The sequence below is a fragment of the Diachasma alloeum genome, unplaced genomic scaffold, assembly GCF_001412515.2.
Source record: "Diachasma alloeum isolate Michigan unplaced genomic scaffold, Dall2.0 Dall_scaffold_00199, whole genome shotgun sequence".
Classification (NCBI taxonomy): Eukaryota; Metazoa; Arthropoda; class Insecta; order Hymenoptera; family Braconidae; genus Diachasma; species Diachasma alloeum.
Genome location: NW_021680364.1, coordinates 1,638,228 through 1,650,954, shown reverse-complemented (window position 1 = coordinate 1,650,954; position 12,727 = coordinate 1,638,228). Strand labels below are relative to the sequence as shown.

At 41.4% G+C, this 12,727-nt stretch overlaps 2 protein-coding genes across 2 annotated transcripts in view; one reads left to right on the top strand and one right to left on the bottom strand.

Annotated features, from left to right (window-relative positions):
* Nucleotides 1-12,727, top strand: part of LOC107035662 — a 53,261-nt gene that overhangs the window by 30,839 nt on the left and 9,695 nt on the right. The gene's annotated exons all lie outside the window — the stretch shown is intronic.
* LOC107035660 lies at nucleotides 9,121-12,574 on the bottom strand. The gene is made up of 2 exons (XM_015253192.1): nucleotides 12,521-12,574; nucleotides 9,121-11,958 (listed from the first exon to the last, which is right to left on the bottom strand). Exons 1-2 carry the CDS (start codon nucleotides 12,572-12,574, stop codon nucleotides 9,181-9,183), a joined length of 2,832 nt encoding a protein of 943 aa, XP_015108678.1. The 3' UTR covers nucleotides 9,121-9,180.

Here is a 12,727-nt window from a genome sequence, read left to right as displayed (position 1 = left end):
CCCCCCCCTCCCCCCCGATTTTCCTCCTCATCTTTGTTCGAAGCTTACTCCCACCGATTTTTTCCTTTTCAAGACTGTACAGGATGCCGCAGTGTGAACCCCCTCGTCCATTCTCCGACAGCTATGACAGCCGCCGACGTTATCGCTTGCTTTCAGGACTGGCTATCGTCACACCACCTCTCGTCGTCCCACTGAATTTCCGGCTGTAGATGTACGTGTGGATTAACCCCCCATGTAGCAAGCATACTGACACGTTCATGATAACATGCCCAGGAGTAAGTGGAAAAAGTCACCGTGAAAGTCAAGACAAATCGATCCGTCCAGGCCCCTGACACTTTCCCGAAATCCCACATTGATTGTGTCAACATAGTCAATGACAATGTCACTGGTAGTGTTATCATTGTGCCAACTTGGTGATGAGGGATGCCAAGCGCGGCAGAAGTGGTGTCTCACGTGTGGCGGGCTCCGTAACCGAGATGTTGACGTTGAACCTCGCAAAGGGATCGTCAACCCGCATATCCAATTGTGTTTCCGGGTCTTATCTGCCGCGGTTCAGACTGCTAACTGAGTCCTCCCTTTAAACAGCTGGGTACAGCACACCTGGGCTTCCGGGGGTGGCCAGCGGGATCAGGTCCTATCGGTCTTTTGGAGCTTCTGCGTCTGACTTTGGGCTTTTCATGCTCTTTCATAGTTGATCTTATTTTATTGTGGGTAGATGGCCTGGTAGTTTCCCTACTCATTATTTCTCCATTTGGTACTCGAATTTAAAAATTAGAAATTGAGGGTTACAAGGGTCAAAATAAGGGTCATGGGGGCTAATCATGAGGGTTAGAATAAGGTTCACGAGGGTCAAAATAAAGGTTATGCGGGTCGAGTAAGGGTCATGAGGGTTAGATTAAGGGTCACAACGGTCAGAATAAGGTCTAAAGGCGGGTCGCAAGGTCAAAATAAGGGTCATAAGGGCCAGTTTAAGGGTCATAAGCGCCAGGTTAACTTCCACAAGGGTCAAATCAAGGGTCAGAAACTACTTATTCGTTTTGCCCCACTAGTATCGTCGATATTCCAAAGACAAGGTCGACCAAATGAATAATTTTCCACCTCTCTCTCTCTTCAATCTCATCAATGTCCCAAATAAGACGATTTTTCCATCTCCACGTGGGGTAATCACCACCATATTCATCCACTATCGGCAGAATTCGGCGTCCCACAGCGTCGATTCATAAAATAAACCCCTCACCCCTACGCCCCCACTCCTCTCTCCCCTCCACAACATCACAACGTGAAATAAAATAATGACAAATGGCCAAATTTGGTGCTCAAATTAATTATAACAATTTAATAACACTCATTACGAAACTCCACCGTGGAAGAATAATTGACAGCACTCGGTAATTTACGACCGAGATTAATGAGTGAACATGTTTTTCAGTGATGCATAAATGCCACAGATAATTAAGGTCCAACGGGGGTACCAAAATAATGAGGTGAATTTTATCATGGATACCTCGGTATAATTGATATCGATATTTTACATGGCTGAGCACGAGCCTGTTTACGGCGAGTCCGGGGAGGGATATAAAATCTCGGGGATCATACTGGCAGAGAATGGTTAAGTGCAGGGAGAAAACCTAGAGGCTGCCCCCCTCCGGCGCCCCTCCCCCGCGGGCTTTCCCTTGATTTACCGCAGGATATTATGCAGATGGTGCTTGCACTAAACGGCCACTACAATGCCCCGAGCAACTACTGGCGAAACAAAAAATAGGGACACGAAAATTGGAACAAGAACAGACTATCATCTAATTGCAAAAAAGTTGAGTGACACCCCGTTGCTCGACGCCATATCTCACTCTTCCGAAAAAATTATGCAAGATATGGAGTATTTCGGGTTGTGGAACGTGATTAAATTCATGATGATGTGTTTTGTGTGATGCAAATTTGGTGCTGGAATTGGCTTTGCGCTTTGTGGTTTTGGGAAATCAACGAAAGTTTTTTCAGAAGTTTTTTGAAACACGAATACAATGAGAAAAACAAATTTTTCGCAAGGAATCATTTTCTTGGGAGAGGAATTCAGGAATGAAATTTGAATTCAAGAATTCAAATTTCTGTAATATTACAAGAATTTGAACGTTACATTAATGAAGGTTTAAACTAGGTTGATCCAATTTTTCAAATAATGTAATATTAATAATCTGACTTTTGCGAATGATGTATTTAAAATTTGTTAATATGAAACTGTAAATTTACTACTGAGTCAATAATTCAAATTTCTTGAAAGGGGATTTTCGATTTCACAAATAGCATCCATCTTCCTACCTCAATTATTGATTGATAAAATAGTTAAAAATTTGAATATCTGAAGTGGTGATACTGACGTACTCGAAAAATTTAAGCGTGATGTTAACTAATTGATGGCTACAATATTAAATTCAGTAGTGAAGTGGTAAACCGGTATAAGTCGATTTTGACTATAGCCCAATTTTCAATGAATATCTAAAAATCTAAGAGAAATAGCAAAATTTTCGTCACAACCTTTTTTGTAGCTCTCAATTTACTCTATAGAAAAGGAAAGGACAACACTTTCGCTATTTCCCTCAGATTCCGAGATATTTATTGAGAACTGGCCGATAGTCAAAATCGACTTATACCGATTTACCACGTCGCTACTGAATTCCATTAAATTCACATCCAATCAAATTTTCATTTCCATCGAAAACACCAACCCCAAAAATTAGGCCAAAAGCAAACTACCACCCAACAGCGAAAAACGTCGAGTGACACAGTGTCGACCAACGCCAAATGGCATTCTCCTGAAAAAAGTTATGCACTGAAATATCAACCCACCGCCACTCCAACATTTCAACTGACGTTATCCTCACTGAGAGCGCACATTTCATCCGAAAGATGGGGTTATAACAGTAACGTGACTCAGTGAGTATCCCCTGACAAGTTACTTTAAGGTCACATGCAACAGCCAAAGTGCACATGTGCATCTCCATATCCTCGTCAATATAAAATATGTCAGTTCTATCCGTTCCGCGTGAGGGGTTTTCCGACTATAAAATTCAACTCCAAAAAGCAGCGAATCTCGTTGAGTCCGGGGCGTGGGGGAAGGGGTGGGGGACGAGGAGACGTCGATGCTCGTACATGTTACATGTACAAATTGCTATCGAAGATACACTGGATGACAAAGTAGTTTCTTTCTTTTTCGCGCACGTCTCAAACCGAATGGTAGATGCACTATGGAAAATTTTCAGTCACATCGGATGACGAAGGGGGAAGTTCGGGGAAATTGGGGGATGAGAGAATCGGAGTAACAATAACCATTTTGCATAGGATCATACTCGTAAAGTATGCAGGGATACGTGGGATAACGATGTTTTGGTGCTCAAGATGGGGACCTTATACCCGTGATTTATGATTCCATCCCTGCAACCACTTTCAGCACACATGCTCTTTCGTTGTACAGCGGAAGGTGAGGCATTCACACCAGGGCAGAGTGGTGTTGGCCGCAAATATGGGTTAGCCCCATTGTGCTTTTCATGGATATACGAAATAACGGTATCACCGGGTGTCGACGTACTACGTGGCTTCCTTGAGATTATCATTGGTCAATTGGGTGAATAGGGGAGCGGGTTATACCGTCGTATTTGTCAGGAGTGGCTGACAAACAATTTTTTTTCTTTCTTTATTATGCGAATATTTGATAACAGCAAGTCATTTCAACAGTAATTTTCATTTTCCTACGGTGGAAACATCGTTGAAGAAATCCAAATCATTTTTTACTGAATTCTTAAAATATTTCCACTCCTGAATTTAAGATTTATCACAGGACAAATTGAGTTATTCAATAAAATTCTCATAGAGTTCCAATAGGAATTAAATAAAATGTCTTGGACTGTTAAAAATTGTTGTCTGAATTTCCGTGACGAATTCCGGAAATTTTCATCGTGTTGTAATTCTACTGAAATTTCAGGAATTCTTGTCATTGAAAATTCAGAATTTCGTGGAAAAATCGAACAGAACTGTGAATTTCCGTTCCATTTTTCTCTGAAAATAAATAGAAAACCAGAAAATTCTGGTGAATATGTGGGCATCCACATGAAAAGGGCCCACTTTGACGGTATTGGAGTTATGTATGTTCCGATAATCTTGATCAGATTTCTCACATTTTGAGTCCAAAATCAACCCGATAGAATGAAAACTGACGTCAGTATAGACGATCAAAAAAACAATTTAACATTGGTTTAAATGGGAGATGTGGAGAGAAAAACGTGAATATCTCGGAAACTAGATACGACAAAGTGGGCCCTTTTCACGTGGACGTACACATATATTCTTGAACGTGACACTGACTATTCATATAAGATTGCAAATTCAAATAAATCAATGAATTCTCGTCAATTGTCTCGAACAATTTTTTTTCTTTCTTTATTATGTGAATATTTGATAACAGCAAGTCATTTCAACAGTAATTTTCAATTTCCTACGGTGGAAACATCGTTGAAGAAATCCAAATCATTTTTTACTGAATTCTTAAAATATTTCCACTCCAGAATTTAAGATTTATCACAGGACAAATTGAGTAATTCAATAAAATTCTCATAGAGTTCCCATAGGAATTAAATAAAATGTCTTGGACTGTTAAAAATTGTTGTCTGAATTTCCGTGACGAATTCCGGAAACTTTCATCGTGTTGTAATTCTACTGAAATTTCAGGAATTCTTGTCATTGAAAATTCAGACTTTCGTGGAAAAATCGAACAGGACTGTGAATTTCCATTCCATTTTTCTCTGAAAATAAATAGAAAACCAGAAAATTCTGGTGAATATATTCTTGAACTTGACACTGACTATTCATATGAGATTGCAAATTCAAATAAATCAATGAATTCTCGTCATCATCCTCCTAAAATTCTGGAATTTTACTGAATTTTCAGTGAAACCTGAAATTTCATGTTATTTTCCCCTAAATCGCATTCAGTTTCACTGTCCTAAAACTTGGTAATCAACTGTGGATGAAATTTAATTTTTTTTTTAGAGTGTAGACAACCCACTAGGTCATCCTATAAAATTTTTCCATACATGTCGATCCCGATTGTTCACCTTCCACCGCAACATCCGACATACCACTGAAACAAGAAGCGTCTCGACCCTTTTTTCACCGTTGAGTTTCCTGTTTCAAGGATATATGTTACGTCGACACATATTCCTTGACGCAGTCGTTGGCGAGCTGTATATGTACCTCATACATCAGATGACGGTGTAACATCTCCGTGGTGTTGGCACTTCCGTTGTCCCCTCTCTCGGCCCAAGCTGTCTTCATTCATTTTGCACCACTGTATCCGGCAAACAATTCCATCCACACTTGGAAGATGCATCTCAGTACGTGTTTTCTTCATCCACTTCCTGCATCAAAGGAGCGAGGAAAAACAATTTGATTCTGTCGTTGAGGGATTGCCATCAGGAAGGATTAGTAATGCGTTCTCCAGTGGATCGGAGGTACATCGGAATGAAAATTGTAGGGCATCACCTTGACGACAGGCACTAGAGTCAATATAACCAGGTGTAATATTGTTTTAATTATGCAGCCGGCATTCGGGCATGAGAGCGTTATTAATTTCAGTACCGCACCCTCCGGACTCACCATTACTGGGTGAGTTTGCGAGAGCCAGCAACATGCTCGAGTTACTCTGTCTCTTATATCTTCCTGCGCAGCTTGTTCCTCTTTCTCGCACTACTCCACATCGTTCCACGCTCTATCCTCCGACAGCGCTCAACCTTGGAGTTCCGACTGTATATGCATAAAGGTATCACCCTGTCTCTGATACAATATACGGGCTCATCTTCGAGATGGTATCTGAGATCGTCGAGCGGGGAAATTATTCGGGGAGACTTAATTAAACGTCAAAATACACTGGTGAATATTTTTGGCGGAAATTTCCGGTACACTTTTTGGAAATTTTTGTCACGGTAGAGGATGAGGTGCGCTAGACGCGCTGGAGTTTAGGTGTTCCGTATCAAAAGGAAATATCTCTTTATATTATAAAAATCCAAATCAATTTCTGGTGATAAAAGGTTGGTACCCGAAATTAAAGGTCATAATAAGGGGTATGAGAGTTAGACCAAGCACATGTCTGCAAGATTAAAGGTCGCAAGATTAAGGGTCACAAGGGTCAGAGTAAGGATCCAAATAACGGCATAAGGGTCAAAAACCAAGGAGCAGAACTAAGGGTCATCAGGATCAAAATAAGGGTCACGAGGGTTATAATGAGAGTCAGATTAAGGATCTTAAAGGTCAGATTAAGGCTCCAAATAAGGGTCATGGGGGTCAGAAGCTTGTGACCCAGAAGCTAAGGCTCACAAGGGTCAAAATAAGGGTCTCAATATCTTCCTATATTGTAAAAATCCAAATTGATTTCTGGTGATGAAAATTTGGTGCTCGAAATAAAATTCCAAACTTAAGGGTCAGAAATGAAGGGTCAAAATAAGGGTCACGAGGGGCATAATGAGGGTTGTGCGGCCCAGATTAATGGTCAGAATAAGGATTATGGGGGTCATATGGAGATCATAAGAAATTTTATTGAATTTTTATTGGAACTCTTTAAGAATTCTCCTCAATTTTTATTAGAATTATCTTTAAAAATTCTATTCGTTTCCTCTTCTGAAGTTATGAAAACAAAATCATAGTAACGAACGCCAACGGCTGTCCGTTTATATCGCGAAAAATATTCCGTACTTAAGATCATTCATTCTCCTTGCAGCGCTGTCCGACCCCCCATATACATCAGACTTTATCCATCACAAATTTGTTTTACGTACAGTGTGAGATGATTCAGTCCGATGCTAATCCCATGAAAAATAGTTCACTGTCTATATTGATTATGCCATCGAGGACTGTAGAATGGATAACATTGTGCCGGGGGAGGAGTGAAGGTGCACCCGGATATAAAAATATTGTCACGGGAGAAATGAAATATGTTCGTGTCATAAATCACGTACGACTGAACATTCTCCATGGGAGTTCTCAGCTGAAGATGAAAAAAGGGGGCAAAAAATGATATCCACGTATAAGCGGAATCGGAGAAATTTCCTTTATAAACCAAGCAAGGCACGTAATGTATTATTATTTTTTCCTTCTCTCTTGAAATGAAATTACGCCGTTTGGTTATTTCACTTTTTTCCCATTCTTTTATGAAACTTTTCTCGTTTAAATAAAGACTATTCCGTAATTACGGCATACCCTCCAGCGAAATTGAATTAGTGCACGAGAACACTGGAAAAATCTCAACTGGGTACACACACACGTACGAAAAAAATTATAACAAAATCTGGCGAATTCGCTAGAAATTTTTGTTTCATTTCGTCGATTCTCTTGAAAAATTCCGTAGCTTGTGTATTCCGCGTTTTTTTCCAACAGAAATCAATAGAATGAAAAAAACTAAGAAAATTTGAGCCGAGGAAATCCTAAAAAAATATCTCAATAGAATATGTTTTATACAAAAAACCGAATCGAGCTTTTCAATCTTTTCCCTTCAACATTGTTAATTATTAACATTGCTCTGTTATTGCAATAAACGTACTATACCCTCATTACTGTAACCACCTAAATGTCGGTGTTGCTCATGCATCAGAATGAATGCGCAATATCACATGGGTGATGCATGTGGTGTGCAAGAATATAAAGAAAGAAAAAAAAGATTTGAATTGCCTCGACGTATCCTATTATTTTGCGCAAGAGTAATTTTTCCTCGTTTTCCGGACAGTTTGCCCTGGACCCCCGGAAATGCAGTAGATTACGGGTAGACCCGCAGATATAAATAATCTCTCTCCGTCTTTTCCGACATTCGTGACCGCTGTACAGTTGACTTATTTTGTTTTTCACCCCTTTTCTATTTTCCTTCCAACTTCACCTTAAGCTTAATACCATTATTTCTGCTATCTCATGATAAACTCAGAATTCGTGATTAGCTGCATTGTTATTTTTCCCGTCATTCCTGATTTCCCGGTGTTTTATTCATGTCAGTGAAGCGTTAACGCTTTTTTTCTCTCACTCCTCGAATCGGCAGATTGGAATAAAACGGATTAGTTGAGCGCGAGAGTTGGCAAACAGAACGGTAGAAGCAGAGACGAATGTAAATGAATTAAACCATACACGCACGTCACTCTAATCAGCAAGTTGGATAACGAGGGAAAAAAGAGAACCGTTTGAATTAAATGAACGAACGAGTCAGATTACTGATAAATTTCAAACCCTCCGTTGCCATTTGGATTTAATTCAATACATTACCGTTTCTGTCGAAAGTGTTTGCCTGCTTGCAGGAGGCAAAACATCTCTAATGGATACAAAGTGAACCGCTTTTTTCAGGAATTGCGAGGAATTTGTAAACTTTTATTTTCGAAATTTGATACTGCACTGATGCCGATGGGTGGCGCAAAGGGAAAGCAGCCTTTGGGAAATTGATTCCTTGTAATGAACGATTTCAATCGATAACAAATTCTAGGATATATAGTTACTAGAAGTTTACTGATTTTTCAGTTTTCATTGAATAATTGACCAAAAATTTATTATTTTATTTGATTTTTTCTTAAAACGGTGAATTTTCAATAACAAAATTCTTTGAAATTTCAGTTGAAATGTCACGTGATAGAAATGACCAAAAAATTAATCCGAGATTTCAGCCAAAAATCCCTAACAATCCCCTATCTAAACAGTTTATCTATCCAAATGCCCTAAACATCTTAAGAATAACGCAGAAAAGATCAAACTTCCCTCTCCCAATCTCCAGTTATTGACCACTAAAGCTCTGATCTACCCCCCTAACACCCAACACATGTCACCTCTCAGACAACCCAGAAACGTGACATTTTCCCCACGTCGTTTCAAGCAATTTTGTACCGTTGTTCCCCTTGATAGCACCTAGGGGTGCGAATCGACTTCCGGTGATTTTGTTCCTCTTGAATTATCTTCCGAGACCTCCCCCTGCGCCCCCACGTGAAAGCTCACGTTGAAAAGCCGAGGGAATGGATGAAACTATTACCGAGTCTCCAAAGTTCAGCCCCACCAACTTCAGGAAACCTTTTCAAGTAGCATTTATTATCCATACATATGTAAAATAGTCTAGTTCAGTAGTATACACCGCTGCCTTCTCCTCTAATAACATTCTTCACGACTCAACGTCAATCATAGATAGTCAACTGGTTCCGCTCCAGTTCCAGTCTTCAGAATAGCAGACCTCATTAACTTGATGTCACCTCTCATACCCCTGAAATCCTCCTCGACTTTCTCCTCCACTTTGCCAAGAAAACCGCTGAGAAAATCAGATCTCGTATTGTACAAACTGATGTTCATTAGTTTCACATGTGTCAACGGCTCGAATGAACCATCGTACCAGTTCCACATGTTAGCATAGGCTTCTTGAACATCGGCTGTTAATTTCTGTCTATCCAAGCCGTACTGAATAATTTTGTATACATTCACTTGATCCGTTGTAATCCCCTCAAGGATTTCTCGCACAGGTTCCGCTCCCGCTTCAGTGCAGAGAACCCTCGGTATCTGATTCTTAATCGCTTTTGACAAGCTCTCATTACGCCTGACAAATAAAGTCGTTAACGACTTTTCGAGGATTCCTCGCAGCAAGCGTCCTCTCGTCCAGAACCTCCCCATGTCAAAGTCCTCTCCCAATTTTTGAAGTATCCCTGGTGTCTCCAAGAAAGACCACACGAGATCTATGTACGGCATCCCCATGAGGGGAGGAAACTCTATCCGAAGATCTTGGATGGGTCTCAGCAGCTGCACAACTTCGTTGAAGACTTCGCTGTCCTGCTTGACAGTCTCCAGGAGCAGAATCCTCTTCAGGAGATCAGTTAGGTACAGACGATTTGTCCTGTAGTCCCGCAGATTGAAGGACGAGTCGCTCTCATCAGCCGTCAAGTTACTGATGATTCTTTTCAGAGACGCACTGACATTCTCAGCGAAAAATTCTGTGATATTGCTCAACGGCGAATCGTCCAGACGAAGCTTGTCCAAAAAGGATTGCGTCATGGGCTCGACGGAGCCATGAATCAATATACAATACACCCTTATGACTTCGTAGTACACAAATCTCCGGGCTCTGACTTTCTTGATACTTAACATGCCTTTCAGAATCCGGGAAAGTAAGTCCTTCTTGTTTCCGATCGATGTCTGAGGGGAGTTTGCTGCGTCGTCTGTAATACCCTCCGACTTTATTGAATCTTTCAACAGAATATGATTTCCATGTGCAGGATGGTTTAGTGGTTGCTTTGCCTCGGGTGATGGGGGCTGATTCATAATGTCATCGATGATGGTTCTGATCTCATTGTCTTTAACGAAGATTGTTAATATGGTGCTGACGTTCTCGAGGAGGGACGTTATGTTGGGGTTGATAGCAGGCGTGTTCAGGCTTTCTACCCAAGCGGACAATGACATCTTCGGAGGCTCCTCTGGACAGAGTATCTTTCCCTTAAGCTCGATGCTTCGGTATGAGCTTGCTATTTTTGCGAACAGGTTGCTGAAGCAGTTCTTGCCGTGGATGCACTGCCTGTCAGCGTATCCCAGGGAGTTCCCATTCAGGTGGGGTGGAATCCAGAGATCGCAGTGGTTGCTTTGACTGATGCTTCGTTTGGTCTTGGTCGCATTATGCTCACCACCTGCCTCACTGGAGGTGTTGCCGATCGGCGCATGGAATGTCGATACGATGTTCGCAACTATGCTTGACGTTTCGTTATTCATGGGCACTCGATCCTGAACCCTCCTCATAAAACCGAGAACTAAGTCTCGCGGGGTGGGATAAAAGTACCGGACGAAACCCTTGAGCGCGTAAGACAGGCTCAAGTTGCGATCGTTAATCATCTGTTTAAAAGTTTTCACCTCTGGAATCTTCGCCTCCTCCTCCAGAGCATCCAGTAAGAGTGGAATGTTTAATTCAGATTTATCGAAGAAGGGATCCATGAGCCTTGAGCGATGGGATTTTGATACTTTTCTCAGCCGATTTTGGAGTCTTTCAGCAATATCTTTCACGGTTGGATCGAGCTGTGGACGATTCGCGATGGCTTTCATCATCATTTCGACTAATGCGTAAGGAGATTTCACGTTGACGGCACCAATGGTACCCGGAGACCAATCTGGAATTTTACTGTCGCGTAAAACATCCGTCAAGTAGCGAAAGTCTTCTTTATCCTCGGGCGATAATTCGGTGAATCTCATATTCAGCATTAGAGCTGCGAGCACTGGTTGAGTAAGAACGATTGCGCCTTCTTGAATCGCGGAGAAAAAGACGGCAAATTCTTTTCCCATTTCGGCGTGCACAGATCTATCGTAAGTTCGTCTGGTACTTTTTGAATGCAGAAATGGAATTATTTGCAGACCGATGTCAGCGAATACGTCGACTCCTTTATCATCCGTTTCAGGGGAAAGGATGCTCTTCAGTGCGATTTTATTCTTAGTGAATGCTTGGACAATTTCGACAATCGCAGATCTGCAGAATGGGGGCAGAACGAGCTGGAGAACCTTGAGGAGATCGATGATTTGGCCGGTGGGACTGGCTTTGGAGATGCCCTTCAATCGCGGGAGGATGTCCATAGTTCGGATGTTATTCTTACGAACCTCTTCGTAGACGATTCTCAGGCTGGAGTAGGTGTCCTCCGGGAAGATATCGTCGTTAGGCTGATGCAACAAGTACCCTAATAGTCCAAGAATGTTATCTCTAATTGTCGCGGCGACCCATGCCCGCATCACCATGAGATTGCTCTCAGTTTTCGGGAGATTGTGGGCAAAATGACATGTTGACTCGTTGATGTCTAGACTTTGACAGCTCGATAATTCGAAGACTGGGGTCGTTTCGTCAGTGGAAATACGGACGTATCCGCTGTGACCGAGGTTGGTGTCCCCTTCGAGACCGAAGAATGAGGTTTTCGGTGGCAAGACGGCATCAGACAATACCTGAAATGATTTTGCAAAGCTGTGAATCGACGATACTTCTGTCGCGAATAAATTCTGCTGGAAGAAATAATTCGTACAATTGGATACCCCGAGCGGAAGAAATCGTTAAATATGCGGGACGCGTGCGCGGTGAGAAACTTTTCACAGTAATCAGGACTCACTCCGCTGTGAGGCGAATTAAAAACAATTTTCAACATGAAACTCCCGATAAAAAGGACCAAAGACACATCGCGGTGGGCGAATTATAAAAAAAGTTGGAATCCACTTGAGGAATACCGGAGAGCGATACGAACGAAATGAGGTAAAATTCCAAACAAAAGCTGTGCGAGTGGCATTCAAACATTGTTGGGAATTGCACAATACGAAATAGTTAGTTCATTCAGTGGAATTTCACCGACGTATTTCAAAACGCGGTAGAAATGCGAAACGAACACGCTTTACTTAATCAAAAAATTCATTCTCCTGTGTCCGAAGGACATAAATCTTCCGTGATAAATGATGTAACGGATGATATAACTGTTATATCATGGAACAGAGCAGAAGAGAAAAATTCCTCACTTACTTTGACAGCAAAAAGCATCAATAGAATGTGAAAAGCATGCCATTGTAGCTCCATATCTTCTGAAATTTGTTACTCCCGAGACGCTTGTTTACGCACTACTGACTCCTGGTATTTCACTCTGAAATACGAGCTATAAGTGGAACAAGAACAATCCTTGATACTTGGTAGCTATCGTTAAAGCAGACCCAACATTTCTTATCACGATAT

Bases quoted from the DNA above. Each gene is read 5' to 3' on its own strand.
- LOC107035660 (XM_015253192.1), bottom strand. From the start codon at position 12,574: ATGGAGCTACAATGGCATGCTTTTCACATTCTATTGATGCTTTTTGCT. The intron at 11,959-12,520 runs GTAAGTGAGGAA...AAATCATTTCAG, and splicing joins TGATGCTTTTTGCTGTCAAA to GTATTGTCTGATGCCGTCTT.